Source organism: Sinocyclocheilus grahami, unplaced genomic scaffold (assembly GCF_001515645.1).
Source record: "Sinocyclocheilus grahami isolate Dianchi unplaced genomic scaffold, SAMN03320097.WGS_v1.1 scaffold104.1, whole genome shotgun sequence".
NCBI classification, from domain to species: Eukaryota; Metazoa; Chordata; class Actinopteri; order Cypriniformes; family Cyprinidae; genus Sinocyclocheilus; species Sinocyclocheilus grahami.
In genome coordinates, this window is record NW_015505283.1 from 1,398,089 (window position 1) to 1,422,217 (window position 24,129).

General features: G+C 36.8%; 1 protein-coding gene across 1 annotated transcript in view; it reads left to right on the plus strand.

Annotated features, from left to right (window-relative positions):
- ptprub (protein tyrosine phosphatase receptor type Ub) overlaps positions 1 to 4,034 on the plus strand; it is a 253,128-nt gene extending 249,094 nt beyond the window's left edge. Inside the window, exon 32 of the mRNA XM_016276630.1 lies at positions 945 to 4,034. Within this exon, the coding sequence (XP_016132116.1) occupies positions 945 to 1,007 (63 nt within the window). The 3' untranslated portion in view covers positions 1,008 to 4,034. The remainder of the gene's footprint in view (positions 1 to 944) is intronic.
- Positions 4,035 to 24,129: the final 20,095 nt, after the last annotated feature.

The window sequence follows — 24,129 nt, forward strand, 5'->3', positions numbered from 1 at the left end:
TGCTACAGTCCATACAGTAGAACAGGGCTTATCCAGAAAATTCACAGGCCCACTCACTATTCCTTGGGCCCAATGAGAAAGTAGCAGGGGTTTTTAATCTTTTGGATGCCAGAGAGCCCCAAATATGATGGAAAGATCGAAAAGTGGCTTAATAGTTTCATGTATAAAAACTTAGTTAATTAAAAAAAATGTAATGTATTTATTTTTTTTTTTTTTTTACTTGACCCTGTAACACTTGCACTCTCTATTCTATTTTTACTCTACTACTTGTTTTCTTTTTTATAAAAAATAAAAATAAAACGGACCCCCTAACACTAGCATTCTCTATTCTTTTTCAATTCCATCTACTTGTTTTCTTTTTATTTATTATAAAAAAAATGAGCGTCTAACACTACCGTTCTCTATTCTTTTTCTGTTCTTTCAGCTTTTTCTTTTTATTGAAAAAATGACACTCTAATACTAGCTTTCTCTATTCTTTTTCTATTCCATCTACTTGCTTTCTTTTTGTTTATTATAACAAAATTACCCACTAACACTAGCGTTCTCTATTCTTTTTCTATTCCATCTATTTGTTTTGGTTTTATTTATTATTAAAAAAAACCTTGCTATGTGTACTGCATTAAACTATCCGAGACTTGTCACAGCATTTACATATTATTGTTCTTTTTTGGTTTTCATTGCTTCTATTGTCCTCATTTGTAAGTCGCTTTGGATAAAAGCATCTGCTAAATGACTAAATGTAATGTGAAATTTAGAAGACTAAACTGTCTCCAAAAAAATTAAAACCATATGCAGATAGAATAAATCAGTATTGATTATTGATTTCTGACTTAAAGACGTAAAGACTTCATGAACAATATACTGACCCCAAACTATTGAACGATAGTGTTCGCTCTCAAATTATTGCGCTAATTCTCTGATTTCTCTGTGTCTGTGTGATGCAGGAGCAGTATCGTTTCTGTTATGAGCTGGTTCTGGAGTATTTGGACTGCTTGGAGGTCAGATAGCGGAATCCCCCCCCCCCCCACCCCTGCCATGCTGACCTCACTGCATGGATCAGGACCACCGGCAGGCTCACTCTTACACCCCCGATCACCTCTGCTTACCTTCTTACCTTCTTTCTGTCGTCTACATCAGATCCTAAAGCCGAAGGATGAAGATGGTAAAAAAAATAAATAAAAAATGCGGAGTAGAGTTTTCTGCCTTTTTACCCCAAACATCTAAATATGTTCACCCTTCTGTGTCATGGCTGTTTTTTCGGTTTAGGATATTTTCAGCATATTTTTCTCAGAACTGTGAGCGATTCCAGAGCCTGGCGCAGTGTGGTTGGTTTAGCTCTGCTCGCAGAGATAGTGGGCCGTTTCTAAAAACGGCAGCTTTATTTTACACCTGCCTGTTTCTCCCTGGCTGGCTGGACTGAAGAGCAGAAATAAACATCACTTGGAGAAGATCTCTTCATGTGCAGCGCAGTGGAGCTGAGAATCGGGCGCCTTTACCGTGGCTCTTAAAAGGAGTCGGGCACCTGCCGTTCCCCTTAAAAAGCGCCAAAAGGACAAACACACACATGCATGCCCACACAGATTCAACCAGCAGACAGCTTTCCATCAACTGCCTATCAAGACGCCAACGTTTAGCGATGCGTGTCTCTTCTCTGAGGATTGGTTCTTGTATCATCGGAGGTGGAGTTTATTACTATATATGGTGCCATATGTCTCAAGAGGAGATTGACAGGAGAGTTTGGCGGCCACGTTGCCCCACTGTGGCTTTCCTATCTTGTTGTGACTGTTGTCTTTTTTCCTCTCACTTGTATATATACTTAACGTCTGCTGGAAATCTCTTACGTCTTAAGTTGTAAGTCTCAAGTGCTAACAGTGGCCCTGTGTGCTTAAAGCAAAGGAAGTACATTAACAAGGGGCAGACGTGATGGCATTCTAAAGCTTGCGGTGGATTACACCCTGACCTTTATCCTCTCACTCAATGCTTTTGAGCGAGCGCAGTTAATAGTCTTTTTACAACGGCACTGCGAAATGGGAACGGAGGCGAAACTGTGTCAGAAGTGAGGAAAAAGGGACCAAAAGGAACACCGGCAATCTTCTTCTTTTCACTTGTATCTATTTATCGGACTGACTCGTGTTCTTTGAGTGAATTTGTTTAACAATTGTGCAGCTTTGCGTGTACAGCTGAATCCTGGGCTCGAGATTTTTGAAAGCATTTCTTTAAGTTTACATTTACAGTCCATTTCTGTTGCATTGCAGCATGTGATGTGCTTTATTTGCCACTTTAATAGCCGGATACACAATGCTTTATCATCTGATTGTCAAGTGTGCATTTCATGAATACTGAACTGTGGTGTCTGATGATGGTTTTTCAAGCATCAGAGGTACAAATCCCATGGTAGCTAGTCAAATTTCTGTCTCTCTTTTTAAAATAGTCATTTTGGCCTTTCACACCTCAGAGGTCCATTATTAAAGGTATATGTTTGGCATATATAACAAAAATTTATTTTTGTTTTTGCTCCACTCCTATTGAGCAACAGGTTATTTTATGCTATATTTTTTATTTATTTTATGCTGCAGTTACATTTTTTTACACTATTTTTTAAATACAATTTTGAGATCTTTTGTTGCCACATTGTAAAAGCATATCAATCTGGCTTTTAAACTTGATTTAAACATTTCCCAAAGACTGGTAACGGAATTTCCCATAGAAAATACATGAAAAACAGCTTATATAAAAATTGATGTGACCTTCTGAGGGTGAAAATCAGCCTTCTTTCACTGTCTGTTGGTTGAAAATAAGTAAAAGAGCTTCAGGCTGTAATTTGTAATTAATTTGTGGAAGGTGCCAGATACTTTAGTTGCAGTAAGTAGAAACGACATCCAGGAGTTCAGTGATAAAAATACCAAACTGTATTTACCACCATTTAATTACAGTAGTTTAAACTAAAAGCACTAAATAAAATGGTATCCACATCAGTATTACACACACACATCTCTCAAATTATGACCCCCAACTGTGAAATTGCCATATCAGCAAGATGCCAAGTTAGCAAACCACAGAGGCGTTTTCTCAATGATTACATTACTCCGCATAAACCATCTCAGATGTCAGCCTGCCTCAGTCCACACTGACTGACGGCTCACGACTGCGTCAAATGACTGATGGTGTTAGCAAGCTGTTTTAGTTAAAGGGACAGTTCTCTCAAAAATGAGAAATCTGCCACGACTTGTTGTTCCAAACCTGACTTTATTTCTACTGTAAAACACAAAGCATTTGGGACGATATGATGACAGAATTTTCATTTTTGGACAAACTGTTGTTCTAAGGGAGCCAGAGAAAATATTGATTGAACAGATTACACAGACAATGTTGTGACTTTTTTTTTTCACCAAATCCCCCTTTGGACTTTCTTGGAAAGTGCCTGGACACTCCGATTTCAAGTGGAAAGTATGTGTACATATAGATGTATATTTGTGTTCTGTGAATAGTATGTGAATAAAGTTTGTTCGGTCAGATTTAACGATTTAAAAGTAACAGAAAGAGTTGAATGTACTGTTTAAGACCTGTTTCCTGAATATGCCGCCAAAATATCTGACACATGCTCAGTCAGCTGAGGAGGATTTCTAAAAGCCATCCCAAAGTCGCCCCTTCAGAAGGCCCATTCAGTCACTTTAAAACCCTCCAATGATTGTTTTGTTTTTTTATAGCCATGCTCATTCCAAAGACATTAGCCAACTTCTAATGGTCTCTATAGTCACTTCGATGCTAATACCGCATAACTATCCCTAGTGTGTCACTATGAGAGAGGAAGGACTTTAGCCACTCTTGAAGCTGTTGAGCCAGGTCCTAGTTTTGTTTGTTTATTTGTTTCCTTCCAAGTGTTTCTGTATGATACTGAATGATCTGGAAAAAGAACTGTGTTTTGAACCATGTGTTTGTGGGACAGGCAGAGGACACAGAGGCATATATCTCATGGGGAACTGAGGGTTGGGGTGGGATGGGTGTTCAAACAATAAAATGTTCTAAGACTGTAATTGTGTTATTGGAGCATTTATTTATTCAACCTCATGTTTATGTAGGTAACATTTACAACAGTTAAATGGACTGGGTGTTATGGCATAACAACAACAAAAATCATTTTACCTTTTTCTATCTTAATTGTTAATGTTAATTGCTACATATATATTTTTAGGTTTGAAGTTGTATACATTAGTATACAATGTATTTTCAACAAACATGAATTAACAATGAACAATATTGAATGAATAATAATATAACATTTACCCATAATTTAAAAAAAAATCTAATACTTTTAATACTCATTTTTTTAAAAAATTTCACATTTAATTCAATGTGTTATTTGCCATTTCTTTGTAAATAATTTTCAAATTTACTAAATTTCTGAGTGAAAGGTTTTCTACACATTTTTTCAGTATAGATCAATAAATGCTATAAATCTTGTTTATTATTAGTTTGATAACTAATGCATTAGCTATTGTTAACCAATTAAGCCATATTATTATGTTTTCAAACATCGATTTTGTGCATATTTTGTGTAAAAATAAGTTCTAATTCAATTTAACCAATGTTGAGAACATTTGATGGTATTGTGTTATGGAATACACATTTTACAATATTTTACAATATCTTTTAAATACTGACTGTCATCCATGGCAACGATATATAGCAGGGCCTAGTTTTAACAAACCCTGCAAGCTTAGAAAACACTATCTTTATATAGAAAAATGTAAATATAATATATATATATGAAATATATATATCATGAAAATGACCTCAGAGGATTTTAGTATTAATATTACTGTAATATTGTTGCCGTATTCATCTTGTTGCTTGGCCAATTGTATTGTGCGCTGCGATGGATTATTATTATTTTTTCCTAGTGGTACGTAGGTTCATACAGGTAAGATTAAAAAGTAATTTCAGCTCAAATCAATGTATCATGTTCACGGCTTTATTTGTTTGGTCACCCTATCTGTGTTTATTTTGTGATAATGACGGGCCGGCTGTACGTTATCCCTTGCTTATTGTAAACAGTGTTTATAAGAAGTCATGGCATTTGCAACAGGGCACACAGTGCTGGGGAATTGTTGAAAACCCATTACCAGGCAGACAGTCCATAATTATGTGGAGTCTGGGAGAGAAGTGAGGGCTCCGATTGTTCTTGGGCACATCCTAAATGGAACATGAACACAAAGACTGTGACCGCACTGACATTTCATATCCTCGTGCTTTGTCAGCCAGATCAGCTCTTGTGGGATGGACTCACAGTCTCTGCTGATTCATTAGATTCTCTCGCCCGTTTTAGACCACCGTCTACGTCTGCCTTTCCATCCTTCCCTCCTGTCCTTTCTCAGTCTGGTGGTTCTTATCACTGTCTTTCTATCTCTGTAATGTCTATTTTTGTACTCAATCTCTCTTGCGCCTGCCCTAGCTCTCTCAGTCGCTCCTTTTTTGTATTCCCCCCATTTCCTGCCGTGGATGTGAGGTGGCTGCAGACCGCAGGCTTTCTCCTATGACATACAGTAGCTCGTGGAGGAGATGTGAATTATTCAACAGGCCTGCAAAGTGATCCAGTGTTGGAGCTTAAAGACATGCCAGATTAATTAGAGGACAAGTCCTCCTCTGTCACAGCGCATATAGTGAACTGCAGTGTGAGGAGTTACTAGCTAAAAGTAGCAATGCTACTAACTACATCTTTCTTTGGTGTGACAGCTCAGCTGTTTTCAAACCTTTGTTGGTTTTTATAAGAACAAGCTACTTTTTCCAGCAAAAAGTTACATTACTGTTTTCAGTGTCACTTTGTATTGAGCAGACAGATTTATAACTGTGCGAGGTAGTCTAATTCAATCAAAAATGTCCTTTCTACCCCCATTAATAGTTTTAACATCGGAAAGTTTTAGTGAATTGGGTTCATTTGAATGGTTTATATGATTAGATTGGTTCAGTTGGCTCAATTTAGCTTTTTTAATGTTGAAAAGGTTAAATGTGGCTGTTCATGACTGTTTTTGGAATCAGCTTGTTTTTGTTTTTAGTATAGTAGTTTTTAGTAGGGCCGTAGTAACCATGAACGATTTTTATATATTTTCATGTATTTTGATTTTATTCTATTTTAGGCCAATATTAAAGAGGTCATATGATGCGATTTCAATTTTTCTCTTTGGAGTGTTACAAGCTCTTGGTGCATAAAGAAGATCTGTAAAGATGCAAAGACTAAAGTCTCAAATTTATAGTATTATCAAAATATTATATTCTTTATAAAAGTTAGGAGTCAACCACGCCTACCTAAAACAGCTCGTTCTAACACGTCCCTAACACGTACCTCACTATGTGGGAAGATTTGCATAACGCCGCCCAAATGTTCACGCAAAGAAAGAAGACGTAACTTTTATTCTCGCTGTAGTATTGTTGCTGCCGCCATGTTATGAAGGAGCTGTGTGATTCGTTGTGAAAGCGAAACTACTTTGTTTGGCCTTCCAAAAGAGGACGATATGGCTTCGTCATGCCTAGAGCTGATCCATGCTGGTTGCTGAGGAAATACTACAACTTTGCGCTGTGGATCGCCGGATTGTCTTTCGCCCCTTCGTCGAATCCGCCGGCCGTGCCGTTCTCAAGCCCGCCGGCCTCCGCTCACTCTAGCCTTTCTACTTTGTTTGGCCTTCCAAAAGAGGACACGACTAGAAATCAGTGGTTAAGTTGTATTTACAACACTGTTCCAGAACAGTTCAACCCAAATATTCAGATGTGTGCAGCGCATTTTATGGAGGACTGTTTCCTGATCCTGGTAGAGTAGACCACAATGCCGGCTGTTCTGACTCATAGAGGGTAAGTATGTTTTTTATATTTAAAGAATTTGCCACTGATGATTCAAACGCGAGTTTTGAGCAGTGTAGAGTAGGGCTTGTTGTTTGTCGTTTCTCTGATCACAAATGCAGACATGGTTTTATGTTTACACGGCGCGATAAAATGCAAAGTGTAAAAAGACAGTATAAGTCATTATAATCCGTAATTATGTCCCCACTGGATGCAACAAATGCCTCGTTTGTAATGGGTTTGAATGTTTTTGTCTCGTCGCTCTGGCTGGGACAAGGCATCACAGTATGGTGAGGGGTGTAACATTTCTGTCACACGCTTGAGGTATTCGGCCAATCACAACGCACTAGATAGCTGGCCAATCAGAGCACACCTCACTTTTCAGACCGATGAGCTTTGTAAAAATCGACACGTTTCAGAAAGGCGGGGCATAGAGGAGAAACAATAATGTACAGTATGTGGAAAATAATGTGTTTTTTTATCCTTAAAACGAATAAACATTTCATTACACCAAATACACAAAATAATGTTCTTTTTAGCAGCATCATATGACCCCTATAAGAAAACTGTAGCTATCAGTATAATAAAACAGCTTCAAACTTATATTGTGCTGCAGTGATGTTGTATTTCTGACGTTAGCATCACCTTGATTCTCCTTTGACAAAAACACAAGAGGTTTGATTGATGTATGGATTACTGTGTAAAATATGTTACGAACTACACCATTAGTCTTTCGACGACTCTTTCAGTCTTCATTTAAATACATTTCAGTATCAATGGAAGTGATACTTATGAAAATTCAGTATCAATTTTCATAAATCAATGGAAGTGCAATTGCTGGGTGGTAATCTAAATATGGCTGGATGTCACCTAATTCATATTCATGAGCCAGAGCAATAGGATTTGTACATGCCGATGCCCCTAGCGCTTTTATAGCATTTATAATGCCTCTAGTGCTTGAACTTTAACACTTGAGATTAATTTATTAAACCATGATTGTTTTTGAACTAGATAAATACAACTTTTATTAAATTATGAATTGTATAGGCCTGACATGATCATTTTAAAATATGTGTGGCCTATGTGTTATATTTTCACATGGGTAAAACATGAACATGATCAATTTAGCATTTGCAATACTTTCTCTTGCCTTTTCCATAATGGATTCATTTTTTCTTTTCCTTTTTTTCTTCTCTTTTTGAACATGCATTTAAATAAATAAATACATTGAGCAAACCTCTTGTTATTCAGTCCTTGAAGAAGAAAAGAGTATCCTATCAGAATTCAGAATGGAAAATGTTCCTTCATTTTTTCCAAAAGAATCCTTCAGCATTGCGTTACCATTGCAATTTTGCCCCTCTTTGAGGTTCTTCAGACATTCTGCTGATCTGGGGCCACAGATGCTAATCTTCTGTCCTTGGAGAGGTCATACTGTAGACACTCAGTCTCTCCAATCTTTATCCCATCTCTGTTTTCATGCTGTGGTTCTTAAACTCACAGATGTAAGTGCCAGTGCTCTCCTCTGGGCTTTGAAGTGTTACTTCTCTATGCAAATTGTAGGTTTGCTATGTATATCGCACACACTTACCAACAAATGTTTGCTTTTCAGCCGTAATCTCTTCCTGTTGCTGTGTAGAGCAGGTGGGAACCTTCTTGGCGCTGCGGTTCGGTGCCTTGTAAAGTGGGTAGAAGAGACCCCAGCCAGATGGCCTGGTTTTGGACGTTCCTGGTTGACAGATCCTATGGTCGTCCAAACATGCCCTTTTATCTCGTCCGGTTTGTACGCGCAGGGCTCCCTGGAGGTGGTTGAGCGGCCTGTTGTTCCAGCTCAGCGCCTAGGATAGAGTACACATAGCTTGGAGGCAGATAGCCAGGTGCAGTGGACACATGGATGAGTTCCATTCCACCATTTCTTTATCTTCCCTCCACCCCGTGAATCTTCAAAACCTGTTACAGAGCGATGGCTCGCTGTATGAGGCACAGGTCCGCACCATCTGTTTCTCCTCAGCTTATCTGTGTGAGATATGCTGCTCTGTTTATCAAGTGAGGCTTTCGCTGTTAATGCAAAAAAGCACTTTTTTTAAGGAAAGAATGGATGGTGCGCTTAAAGGGCATCCCTGATGAACACCTTTGAAACGATGGAAATGTTTCCAGATGGCCTTAAATATACCATATGTATATTATTTCCTGTTTATTAATTTAGATTTTTTTTGTTTAGTTGTTTCTTTAAGTATTTGAGTTTTTATTAGAAGATTCAATTAAAGTTTAGTTCTTCTCTTTTTACCAAGATTTTCTTTTTCAACTAATAATAAGGGACCCTGGACCACAAAACCAGGGTCCCTTATTATTAGCTGAATAATAAGGGTAAATTTTTCGAAATTGAGATTTATACATCATCTGAAAGCTGAATAAATAAGATTTCCATTGATGTATGGTTTGTTATGATAGGATGATATTTGGCAGAGAAATCGGGAATCTGAGGGTGCAAAAAAATCTAAATATTGAGAAAATCGCCTTTAATGTTGTCCAAATTAAGTTCTTAGCTATGCATATTACTAATCAAAAATTAAGTTTTAATATATTTACAGTAGGAAATGTACAAAATATCTTCATGGAACATGATCTTAACTTAATATCCTAATGATTTTTGGCATAAAAGAAAAATCTATAATTTTGACCCATACAATGTATTTTTGTTAATTAATGTATATAGCGACTTAAGACTGGTTTTGTGCTCCAGGGTCACATAAGGGGAAACAATGGTTTCTGGACACTAAGTTGTGAACACCGTGTGACACTGAAAACAGAAACGTTTCCATCAGAATAAAAATGTAAATATATATTAAGATAATATAGTAAGTATAAATAGTAATATCATTTCACACTATTATGTTTTTATTGTATTTTTCTGTTTCTACTTCTTTCAAAAACATCTTAAAAATATTACTGACCTGTACCGCAGTGTATATATGGTTTCCAAATAGATGCCTAACTGATGACCAAAATAATGATTTATTGATCAACAAAATGATCTCAATAATCTCATATTTATGACGCACTGCCTTTGTATATAAAATGAAAATCTGAACATATAAATGGAGCTTATTTACCGACTGATCATTATGACTGCACATAATATGTTCAAAAAACTCCTCTGCAAGCACTTGATCAAAAACCATTCATGCACTTAATATACTCCCTACTATGGCCATTATAAAATCTACTCTCTACTGTTTTATTTTTGCTTTGTTAACCTCTGTACTAGCTCGTATTGTTCTGGCTAAAATGGAAATCTGAAGCACCCTGTTGTTAGTCTCTGCTTTGGTTGACTTGTCTGTCCTCGTTTGTAATTCGCTTTGGATAAAAGCATCTGCTCAATAATAAACAGCCTAATGTGAAACAGCTTTTGTATAAATGTTACAAAATCTTGTTCTGAAATTTTATTATAAAGAAACATTTTTGACTGTGTGAGCTGTTTATAAACAGAAATCCTGTACCAAGGGCAGAACTTCAGAAAGTGTCCACCTACCATTAAAGGCAAAACTTTGAGAAAATGGAAAAACTTTTGATGGCTTGGCTTTTACAATTTTCTCTCTGAAAATCATCTTGCACTCTATCAAAATTTCATGAATTTAGAATAGAGTCAAATGCACATATGATCGATGTCCAGCAATATCACCTCATTTCACTTTTCTCATTGATATTTAAACTGTCTGTATGCACCACCGCCAGAGAGGCATCAGTACAGGTAGGACTGATGATATTTATTTTATTTCTATCATATATTTAAAGCCTGACAGAATCATTTGTGGTGAATAATATCTTGACCCGCCTTTAACTTACAACTGCAGCAAAGCAACATCTACAAATGAATGTGAACTTTAGTGAGGCATTTCATCATGTATCATTTCCTAGGGCTAATTCTAGCCGACATGGCTTTATGTTTACATTCTACACTTACTCTATGTTCTTGACCAATTATTTCTTTCACTGCTGGCTTGTAAAATAGTGTCATACCAGCAACCAGAGGATTTAGAACTTGTTTTTGATTATTGAGTGCTAGCATGATAATACTCAAAATCAATAAACAGTTCTTGATAAGAAATTAGCAGTAGAGAAATGGAGTCACATATCAAATTAATTCATAATGGGACAATCTAAAAAAAAAAAAAAGAAAAAAGATGAACAGGCTTAACTCATATGTAATGCCATGTAGCATGCATAACTACTGCATTTTGTACTGTGTGTTTATTATAGGTTAAATATATGATCTAATATTACTCAAAGCAACATCTTGGACAGCTGTGTTGCTGTCAGGAAGCATAGCAGATTGTCATAGCATGTTAAGTGCATATATCACCAGTGATGTATATGGACTGAAACAAATGCTTTCCAACAACATAATGACCAGGGTGAACTTTCTAAGCACTCTGGGGATGAGCCAAGACGAGTCTATAAAAAGGTCAATTCATATGGAATAAAATGGTGCTGGACAACAGAACAAATGGCAAATTATACAGTCTTTGCTCTGTATTGATTAAAGCATAATAGATCCGGCTTGTATTCAAACACCGCCATAACTGTGAAATAATGCTTTGTGGGTTACAGTCATGTTTTCTGCACAACTCAAACCAGAAATTGACCAGAAGTGTTGGGATGAAGAGCCTTGGTTCACAAAGCTTTAAAAATGATTTATCTGCACTTATAGGGCAGAACAATTGTATCTGATAATCATAACTTGCTTGCCAAGGTGGTGGCCAATATCATAAACAATAATGTGTTTACTTTATTTGGCATGATGATAACTTCAAACTCTTTGCAATTTTTCTCTGAGAAACTCATATCAACTAATATTGCTCCACTATTTTTCGCCGCAGCATTGTGGGAATTGGTGATCCTCTGCCCATCTTGACTTCTGAGAGACACTGCCACTCTGAGAGGCTTTTTATACCCAATCATGTTGCCAATTGACCTAATAAGTTGCAAATTGGTCCTCCAGCTGTTCCTTATATGTACATTTAACTTTTCCGGCCTCTTATTGCTACATGTCCCAACTTTTTTGGAATGTGTAGCTCTCATGAAATCCAAAATGAGCCAATATTTGGCATGACATTTCAAAATGTCTCACTTTCAACATTTGATATGTTATCTATATTCTATTGTGAATAAAATATAAGTTTATGAGATTTGTAAATTATTCCATTCCTTTTTTACTCACCATTTGTACAGTGTCCCAACTTTTTTGGAATTGGGTTTGTAAGAATATATTAATGTTACACTTATATGCACATATAATGTTTACACTTAAACATTAAGCACACATAAAGAAATTAAATAGACAATATATGCAATAAACAGAAATTTCAAGTGTTCGTCACATTTAATTCTTTTTCTATCATATCTAATCACTTACGTTAATCATTCATACGAAAAGAGGAAAAAACTTTTCTTAATTACTTTTGCTTTATAATAAAATAAATCCCAATAATATATAAAATAATTGAAACAAGATTCATTTACAAAATGCTCAATATAATGACTTATTTTTGGAAAATATATATTAAATAGGCTTTATTTTTGTCATGGGCACTTTTTTTCAATAAAAAAACTTTGCCAGTAAGATAAGAAATAGAAAAAGTATTTTATCTTTACACAATTTCAATTCCCCAGTATATGCTTCTTGTTTTAAGGATGTTTAGATATTTTACTGGAAACAACAGAAATACTGATTGCAGTGAGAACCACATACTGTAGTATGCCAGAACTGGTAGAAGATATAACGAAGATATGACTAACCCAAATCTTAACCTTGGCACTCAAGGCATTATGGGAACAGAGGTCATCTTCATCTGTCTGCTATTACCTCTTCCCGCTCACACTTTTTCTGAAGACTAAATCTGTTCTTTTGGCTAAAATGAGTACTGTATGGTGGGTTGGATATTATGCTCTCAGCATTATAAGACAAGTATATCACGCGTTTTTCTCTTGATTTTTCATCAAACACCTTTTTTGTTTTAATTATTGATTGAATATTTATGTTATGTTAAAATTATAATAGCTGGTTATCAGAAGACATGGAATTTTTACCACTGATATTCAAATAAAGAAAAATTTCTGTCTTTAAGTTTTTTAACTGCATAATCATTCCACTTGACCCAAGAGACCAACAAAATCTAACAAGTCTTGAGTCACAATTTGTATTGACTATGTTCAGAATGAACATACTATATACTGAAATATTTCATTTGATTCAACATAAAATTTATTACACAAACATTTAGGCTACAATGGCCTAACAAGCTATGGAACATAAAAGAAGATTATTTGAGAAACATCTCAGTATTTTTTGTTCATACAATGAAAGTCACTGGTAACCAAAACAGCTTTGTTACCAACAGTCTTAATAACAGGCCTACCTTAAAATACCTACTCTTAAAAATACCTACCTACACTGTAAAAAGAATTAGCTGTGGTTTCCAGAATAATTTTGTAAAAAAATACAGGAAAACTGTAAACACATTTATGGCCACAATCTGTACATTTTACAGTATAAAACTGTAATTTACAAACAAGAAAATTTGAATGTAAACCAGTAAATTCAACAATTCACACTGCTATTAAAATCTGTTTTGTACCTTTAACATACTGACAACCACCATAATAATGCAGGTGGTAAAAGAGAAAGCCACATGAAGAAGCAAAGCTCATCACAAGGAGCTTCGCCACAAGCAGAAGTATATAATAATATATAGAAGGTGCACAGAGTCATTCATGCAAACACAAAACACCATCATGGTAACACACATGATACTTAAATAATGCATTAAACTTTCATTAAACAACAGAAGATGTAACATAAAGCCCAAATATACATAACTAATAACAAAAACTATTAAAAAGTTTTTTTTTGACATGACGATTATTTAAACAAAATACTTTCAAATGTGGAGTGTCATGCAGGGAATTCTGGGAATATCAGTTTACAGTTTTTGACTGTAAATTATAAATTGATTTGTTATTTTTACTTCTAAAAACTGTAAAATGAACAGCATTTTACTGTAAAATTACATGAAATATCTGGTTAGATATTTTACAGTTTTTCCCTGTATATAGTACGGGAACTTACCTATTGACCTATTACGTTTTTTTTCCAAAGCGTTTTTACTAAATTTTACAGTTAAAATTACACTTATTTTTTACAGTGTGCTCTTAAAAATACAAAATTCCTTCTTTACGGTCCACAAAAGAAAGGTTTGAAACGACATGAGGGTGAGTAAATGATGACAGAATTTAAATTTTTTGGGTGAACTCGGGCACGGCGACAGAATTTTTTCTCTACCGGTGCTAAGGGGGGGCTAAAAAAATAAATGATATTGATGACGTCAGAGTTACTTCATAAAGAAATGGGGCTAAACCGGGGCTATTAAAAATTCTGACGGGGCTATAGCCCCCCCTAGCCCTGGTGTAGCACCGTCACTGGGTGAACTATCCCTTCAATGTATTTATTTATTTATTTTTTTAATGAAATGAGACTCTAAATACGAATTTTTAGAACACATTTAAACTCGTGATATTCGGGACAAAATCAGCACTATGTGTAGTGTTTTAGAGCGGTCGGGACGAATTTCACGGAATATTGCATGCATAACGCCTGTGCTTATCACGTGATATCTGTGACTCCAGGCACTTTGTAGCATGTATGGTGTGGGAGAAGCATGAAACTTAAAGTTAGCCACAACTAGCCAGAAATATTGACTATGAACCATGCAAAACGGCAAATCTCCGGCGAATAACCGTTTGTAAAAACAACAAAAACACCCTGAACAGAGCAGCGTCTAAGCAAAAACGGAACGTGACAGACACTGTTAAGACAGAGTTCTTAATATAGCCTACGTAACCTGACATTGGGATGGGTTTTCAGAGGTGTGGAGAACTCCAAGATTTGAAAGGTTTTAAAAGCAACCCTGAGATGGCTACTTTTTTACTCAACAGGTAAGATGTTTTATTGAACTGATAATTAATTAATTATTATTAATTCATTACATTTATATAGCGCTTTTCTAGGCACCCAAAGCGCTTTACATTGTGAGGGGGGATCTCCTCATCCACCACCAGTGTGCAGCATCCACCTGGATGATTCGACGGCAGCCATAGTGCGCCAGAACGCCCACCACACACCAGTTCACTGGTAGAGAGAAGACAGAGTGATGAAGCCAATCAGTAGATACGGGGATGATTAGGAGGCCATGATGATTAGAGGCCAATGGGCAAATTTGGCCAGGATGCCAAGGTCACACCTCTACTCTTTTAGAAAGACATCTGGGATTTTTAATGACCACAGAGAGTCAGGACCTCGGTTTAACGTCTCATCTGAAGGACAGTGCTTGTTGACAGTATAGTGTCCCCTGATGTAGCTCTCTTATTGGCGCTTTTCCACTGCGTAGCACAACTCGGCTCCGTTTTGCATTTCCACTCACTGCAGTTTAGTATCGCTTTAGAATGGGCGGGATTATTCACATGTCGTTATAGTTGTGCCGCCTATACTGCTGCGACTCCTGAAAAACGTTTTCATTCCGCGTCGCCCCATCAAGCTTTCGCTGGATCCGCTCCTCTGCTATCAATGAGAGGAATGTCTGTACTTCCTCAACAGACAACGAAGCAACCACTTTTTGGTTGTTAAAAAAAAGGTGTGCTCGTTCAAAACAGTTGCGTTCGATCCTTCGCTGGATGTACTGATTTAAATCTAGCGGTTCTGTTGTGTTTGTGTCGCAAGTTCAGTGACGCAGGTAGTGATGATTCTCTCCGGCCAATCCGTGATCAGCAGAGTTTACACGTCATGTTTTGGTAACGGTACAGTTCGCTTGGAACCTCAACCGAGGTGGTACTAAAAAAAGTACCAGTGGAAAACCCCCCACAAGTGAACAGTACTGAGCTGTACCATGCCGTACAATGCAGTGGAAAAGCGCCATTACACAGTGAGTTCATTCCCTAACCATGTAACGGTACAGTTCGCTTGGAACCTCAACCGAGAAGTACCAGGTACTGTACCCAGTGGAAAACCCCCCACAAGTGAACAGTACTGAGCTGTACCATGCCGTACAATGCAGTGGAAAAGCGCCATTACACAGTGAGTTCATTCCCTAACCAGGGTTGTAGTTTCACCTTGACTAGCAACCCTTATGTCATGTTACGACTAGAAACTTGTTGCATCATTTATTTAGATAAAAAATGTTTCCAACAAGCCAAAACAACAGCAAAAGATGTAGCACCTGCTCATATTTTGTAGATGTGAATGTGTACACCGATTCAGTGAACCACATTCATCCGTGCAGACTGAGGAACAGAGCTGAAGCACAACCAAAACAATGTTACATATGTCCTTTGTATCCCATGCTGCAATGTGCTCTTTGACCAGCATGTAAAAATACTACAATAAAGTATTGTAAAGTCATTTTTAGGTCATCTGGTCCACTTACAGTCAGAATGCAGTTCAACAAAACTTCTAATGACTCTCGGTTGAGAGCTTCTCTGAGGTACGAGGACCTCAGACTGAGCCCCATTCAAAAGGACAACCCCAGTCTCTAACTACCTTTCGCAGAACGAAAGAGGTCTGCTGAGCCTTGAGGGTGACATCCAATAGTGCTGGTCTGGAGCGTTCCTGCTGCTCCCTACCCCACAATGCTTTATCACGCCATGTTCAATGCAATTCGGGCTGTAGTGTCTGTCAGCGTGACTGACTCCTGGCAAATTGGTCCGAGCCTGTCGAGGTTGGGCACCGATACCTGTGGAGACACGTTTTAGCACCTCCTGGTGACCTATGGCATTACTTTCCTTTTTAATTAGAGGCGAGGAACAGCATGTCCTTCCCTTTGGTTTGAACTCCTGTTGAAGCTTGAAATGGTTGACTGACAGAGCCAGATGCTGGTGTGGAATGGGATCTGTGTGTATGTGTGTGTGTGTATAAGGGGAGAAACAGAGGCTAAATGAGGAGTCGGTGCTCTCTTTGCCATGAACTCCTTAATATTTGATTTTTTTTCAGGTTTCACTAAACGGAGGAGATGCTTTGTAACATGCCTACAGAGACTCTTGTCAGACAGGATTAGAGGAATAATTTATACTTGTTTTTTTTTTGCTTCACTTCATCACTCTTTCTTCTCGTTCCTCCCTCTAACTATGCTCCCTTGTGTAGGAGGAGGAAGGTCACCTCATTTAAAGTGGATTTGGCCTCACAGCAGTTGGGGATGTGGGAAAGAGTGATAATCTTCCTCTCTATCTCTCTCCATCAGTGCTGCTCTGCACCAAAACTCTCCTGTGAGAGCAAATGACAGACCTTAAAGTGACATGTCGGTAATACTGTGTCATGGGTTCCTAATCTAACATGAGCATGTTGTTGGAAAACATGACTCTTGCTTCTATTAAAGGTATAGTTCACCCAAAAATGAAAATTTTATGTTTATCTGCTTACCCCCAGGGCATCCAAGATGTAGGTGACTTTGTTTCTTCAGTAGAACACAAACTGAGATTTTTTACTCAAACCGTTGCAGTCTGTCAGTCCTATAAGGTCAGTGGATGGAAATCACGGCTTTGAGAGTCATAAAACATACACAAACAAAACCAAATTAAACCCTGCGGCTCGTGATGATACATTGATGTGGAGACACAAAACGATCGGTCTGTGCAAGAAACTGAACAGTATTTATATTGTTTTTTACCTCTGATTTTGTCTTTTCACATCAATGTATCATCACGAGCCGCAGGGTTTAATTTGGTTTTGTTTGTGTATGCTTTATGACTCTCAAAGCCGTGATTCCCATCCACTGACATTATAGGACTGACAGACTGCAACAGTTTGAGTTAAAAATCTCAGTTTGTGTTCTACTGAAGAACAAAGTCACCTACATCTTGGATGTCCTGGGGGTTAGCAGATAAACATCAAATTTGTATTTTTGGGTGAACTGTCCCTTTAAATGATGTGTTTGGATTTCTATATTTATAGCTTACACACTACTGTTCGTAGGTTTCGGGGTTGGTAAGATTTTTGTTTTGAAAGAAGTCTCTTATGCTTGCAAAGGCTGCTTTATTTAATAAAAACAATAATAATTACTTTTCTATTTTAATACATTTTAAAATGTAATTTATTTCTGTGATGGCAAACCTGAATTTTCAGCAGCCATTACTCCAGTCTTCAGTGTCACATGATCATTCAGAAATCATTCTAATATGCTGATTTGCTGCTCAAAAGATATTTTTGTTTTATTGATATTAATGTTGTAAACAGTTGTGCTGCTTAATATTTTTGTCATAAATTGTGATTATTAGTGTAAAAAGTTCAAAAGAACTGCATTTATTCGAAATACAAATCATTGTAAATTTCTTCACCATCACAAAAGCATTAAAATCTTACTGACCCCCCAAACTTTTGAACAATACATATAAATTAATTTTCGAAGCCTAATGTAGTCATATTCTTTCCTAGCTGGATGACCTTCTACATGTGCCAAAATATGCTGTATTTACCACAGCAAACAACTTTTTAAGATTTTAATATGATTTTAATTTAATATTACATCTGGCTGCCAAACATTAATAATTTTCTTAAAATATGAAACAACTGTGAATGGGATGCAATGTACATTACTTTCCGAACATTGGTTTGGCTGGTGGACATTCATGGAAGTGTTTCAGGAAGGAGTCAGTGGATAAGAACAGGAAACCCTGTCAGGTGCTGTCTATCACTTCAGTCAAAAATCATTTTTCATTCAAACACAAAAGGACCCCATAGCTATCAGTAGCCTTACTTAAGACCTGCCATCTGACAAGGCTGACAGACAATCCTGGAGAAATAAATGGGATGACAGAGCAGATACTTTGAAGAGACAAGCAAAAGACAGAGGGATGATTTTCAGCTTTGCATCCATTAAGCAGTCAGTCATGTGGACCGAAGAATGAAGCAAAGACTTGCCATGAAATCTGCAAGATAGCTTAGCTGCCATCTGTGTCTCTGGGATGCCTCCATTTTGGCATCCTCTCATGTCAGAAGACATTGGGTTATACGTTGAAAAACTTGATTTCTTTCCCCTGTTTTCTTTGAAGGGATAGTTCACCCAAAAATGAAAATTCTGTCATCATAATATCAAGTAAGATGAAAACGCAAGCTAGATTGTGTGGGAGCGAACTATTTTTCGTACTGCTTTTGTTCCATATTAAAATACCTAAATTGCAATGTGTAGGACTATGAAACATAGCAACGGTGAAATATCACTGTGTAAAAATAGCCTACAGGTGCCTTAGTTGATGTAATGTTTTTGACACTATGTGTGAGTTGCTTTGGCTGTGTTCTACAGAACTTTCTGAGAATCCAGCTCAAACAACTTAACTCTGTTTGATTATAATTTACCTAGTGAGTTCCATTAAATAGAGGTTGTTGTGGACTTCACTTGAAATGTGCCTCTGGGATGTGAGCCACTCATGAGTCTGTGTAAAAAGCCAAAATAGCTTGATAAAGAGCATGCAGAACATTTGGACATTTAATGAAAGCTGGCTTAGACAAAAGTAATCAAAGCTAAGGCGAATCGTGTGGATTAAGTATTCCATTCAAGTGCGTGATTCAAGCATCTCACATTATTGTTTTTCTGTATAAATAAAAGCCACAGTGCTTTAAATAATATACAGCCATTTCACCAAATTAGTTTTGTATTGTTGGTTGGTTTGTAAAACGAACATTTTAAGACACGTTGATCTTACCAGCATTCATGCATGTAATGCAAACCTTTAAACAAGCGTAAGAAGGTGAAATCTGCCCACCTGATGACAAAAGGGGGCGTCTCCAAACTAAAAATAAACACCATAATTAAAGCTTTAATGACATTCTTCCACATTTACATATTTCCTAATTATCAAGTTATAATAATCATTCAAAGGACAAAAATGGCTCGTAAATGCCCAAGGGTCTCACTAATTTTTATGTTTGCCGCATTTGCTATTTTAGTACGGCTGGTGGTGAGAGGTAATTCTCGGCCAGCCATGTCTTGACCTTCTATTTCACTTCCTGGTGTGTCTGTTGTTTGTTGGGGCTGCTGCTGTTTTTGCTCTTAAGCGTTTGCCTGTACTAAAACCACATACTCAAAATATACCAAGTTAATAATCACTAGCATTTCAACTATGTGAACTGGTCAACGAACCAGTAGGTCGGTCATCTCAGCTCTTTAGTTTAGAATGTTTTCTGCACAATTTGCCATTTTTAGTGAATGTGATCGATTGTACTTGCTGAAAAAAAAAACCTCCACTGAATGCTGGGATATCATTGTCTTCATACTCCAATGTGTTTTTATCAGAAGTTTAGTTTACTAAGTACAACTTCTCTTCACTTTTTTGTGTATAAGTAATATGTCAAAAATAGCCCAATTAATCCAAAATAAAAGACTGATCATTTCTAACCGACTTGGTAGACCCTTTATGTTGTTTTTCTTGTTTACTTCTATGCCTTTGAAGTCAGCCTCAACGTAATTGGCGACTTGTGCAGGATTTGAACCCAGTGACCTCTCGCACAGCATAAAGGAATCAACTCCCACCACCAGCACCCCTAGATGCCGTAAAGAAAGCTTTGTAACAAATGGAACACAACAGCTGCACAAAGGTGAAATAAACAAAATCAAGAAAGCAACAGTAGAGCAGTGTATTTTAATCCAGTTTTCTTCAACTTGTGGGTCATAAGCCCATAATGGGTCATATTTCTGTTCTGATTGGGTCACAGAGAGCAGACAGTATAAAAAAAACAATAATTTGGAACCATATAATCATGCACACTTATGATAGCTCAATCGATATGGTTTGAAAGGGAGAAAAAGAGAAAACGCTTACAATAGCTTTGTTGTTGATGTATAAGGGCATGCATCCAATCAAATCCTACAATTTGCAGGAATTTCATCTGTTACTTTGTAGAAGCCAGTCAAATGAAACATATTTGAGGTTTGCAGAACATTGGCAGGTTGTGTGACATAGCGTCATTCTAAAAAAATCAACAAAATTTCACAAGGTAAAAGAAATTGCGCTTGGACTAAAACTAAAAATTGTTTAAAAGTTTGTTGAAAACCACTGTTCTGAACAAAATGTAACCTACTCATCAAAACATCATAAGATGGAGTGAGCTCGTTTGATGGCTAGAGCTTTTAGTCTTCAGTCATACTAGCTGTTAGCCAGAGTTTATTAATCTGAAGAACTCTTCCATTTTCTTTCTCACTTCAGGTTTCAGCACTGGTTCAGGAGCCACTGAGGCTTCAGCTGCAAGTGATTGGACCATTGCTATAGACATTTCCTGCTGTGGTTCCAGGGAATGGAAAAGCAATTCCACGCTCGGGCCGCACTGAATCCGTCTCTGTCAGTTCCGCCGCCGGTTACTCGAAAATCAGTCTGGCACACGTGCCTCTCCAGCTTCTGATCAGGCCGACGCAAAGAGGCGCGAGTGAGAACAAAACATTTTCCTAGGTATGTTCTCTGTTTGCTCTTCATGCCCAAGAACTCTCAGGCCTGTTGCACATATGTCCTTGTGCTAGGTTTCTATCTGTGAAACAATGTTTCTGTTTGTCAGGAAATAGGCAATGTGAGTCAGTCCATACCTCGGTGTAGATTCTGCCTAGTTCATTTTTAAATCTACAAAAAGATGCCTGGCGGTGGGTCCCTTCATTTGCAAAAATTGTAAGAAAGAAGCATGCTTTTAGTTTTCAAAGAAGACAATCTCCTCTGTGATCTTTTGAATGCTACTGCTTTATTAGTGATCACTGCTCAATGCATGTAGCTGAAAAAAAAAAAGCTCATTACGGTGTTGATGTGATTCATCACTGTGTGTTGCACAGTTACTGAATCATCAACACTCTTTCTCATAAGGAAACATCATTCTAGTTACTTTTTTAATGCAGCACCACCAGTTATTCAAATATATTGTTTTGGAGGATGCAATAACTTTACTGGAGGCTAATTTACTCACCCTTATGTTGTTCAAAACCTGTATGATATTTAATTAATTTTTTTTTTTTGCAGAATGTCCAAGCTGTGCCTTTATATAAGGAAAAACTATTACAAAAAGTACAATAAACTTACCCATATGATTCATAAACCATATCACAAATAGTCTAGATCAGTGAGCGATAGCTTTGTGTGAGGACTGCACTGAAATTCAATCACATTTAACCCACTTCCGTGTTTTGCATTATCCAAATATGTCCATATATCTAATATATATTATCCATATATTGACATCATCCTCCCAAGTAATGTGAGAAATCATAAAGGCAATGTTTTAGTGGTGCAGAATAAGCCATGGCTTCCCAGTTCCATTAACTCTAGTTTTATTTATAGATCATGATTCATGATCTGTGCCAATGTAGCTCAATGTCTGCACTGACAAATAATTGTAACATTTATTGCTTGACAGCATAAAAATTTACAGAATCTGTAGACGAAACCATGTCAAAAACAAAGTACCATCAATGCATAAGTACTTCTACGTTTGTTTTATTTATATCTTCACTGGTAATTATTTACAAATCTTGACTCTTTCCATAAATCTGATAGACAGGAAATCCTTAATGTGACAGAAAATAGTCTAAAGAACCTTGCAGATGTCACAGTTGCCAAGCAGTCATCCATTAATGATGATATATTGTTACATTAAAGATGTTGAAGGGGATAAATTGTGATATTTTAGATTAGCAAAATTCACAAAATGTCCCTGGAACAGAACTGTATCAGATGACATTTATGAATGTTATCGTTGGGTTGTCTTGAATCCAGCTCTTTATAGTTAGCAGCTAATTTGTAAATCAATGGATTGCTTTGATTTTTGTAACTTGTACACTGTGGCATGTTATGATGAACTCATATCAGTAGGGTATAGACAGGTTACTGATGGTGTTATTTTAAGGCAGGAGGATATTATACAGTGCTATTCACTGTGTGGAGGAAATCATAGAGGGCTATGAGCAGGGTAAATGAATTAGATCTAGCTGCATGCTTTTCTTCATGTATGTGTGAGAAGTAAGCTCTTGTGTGGCACAAGCACTAGAGATGCTTATCCTGAACTCATGGATAATTCTGTATTTGGTCAAATACAATTGGCAGATGCTTGTGTTTCTGAATACATAGTAGACACTGCAGTTGCCATTTACTGCTGTCATTTATTTTGTGTGTAATCACTGTTTTTCTGTGACAGAAATGACCATATTTTAAATAAGACTGTTATCTCATGATATTTACGCTCAGTCTGCGCAGTTGTAAAGCCGTTCATAAAAGTGGAATTTGAAAGCACTATTTTTATCTCCTTTTGTCAGACTCAATGGTAGGATCGAAGCTATCTGCTTGTGACTGCCCAAACAGTCACAGGCAAGAACAAGAGGTGAATTCGGCCAGAATATTATGAACAAATACACAAGAAAGAGATTCATATCATCGGCTAATAATGAAAGTCCTTGCTGGCAGTCGGAGATGGTTGGCTTTACAATTACAAATGCCCTTTAGAGGAAAATGGATCAATTTTAATCCACACTTCTAAAGCAGGGATTCTCTTGGAGATAATTGGATGAATCCAGCAGGTAAAGAGCTCTGCATATTTCGGTCTAATTTAAGTCCGAATTATATGTGAAAGTGCATAGATATTTGAAAACCAAACATTTACTTAAAAGCAAATTCTGATATTTATGTTAAAAGAGAAACTAGATTATTTATATTAACTATATTGTTCTAATATTCAGTATTTATAAGTAATTAAGTATAAGTATTTATAAGTATATATAGTATTTATAAGTAATTATTATATTATATTATATTACAATTATATTAATCGCAGAAAATCATGCGATTAATCGTGATTAAATATGTTAATCGTTGCACAGCACTAATTATATTATATTACAATTATATATTGTATTATGTACTGTGTGTGTTATTAACATACTTACAAAACAATAAATAAATAAATACATTTGTAAGTGGTCTTCTAATGTGGCTTGATGGTCGTAACTATCTGCAGCAATACAATTTTAGAGCTAGGCCTATTAGTATTATCATTATGATGGTGATTATGATGGGATTAATTATATTATTCATATAGAAGTCGTAAGTCTGTATCTGCTTCAGTGATTACTAATACTCTGAGCAGTGATTAATTGGTAGCATTGGCTGACTTGTGTCTGGCAGTGTGTTTGCGAGCTGACTCACATTTTCTTTCTGACACAGTGCTTTGTCACCTCGAATATAAACATTCCGTTGAGAAATTCTTGTTCTCTCTTCCGCAACAACCGATAA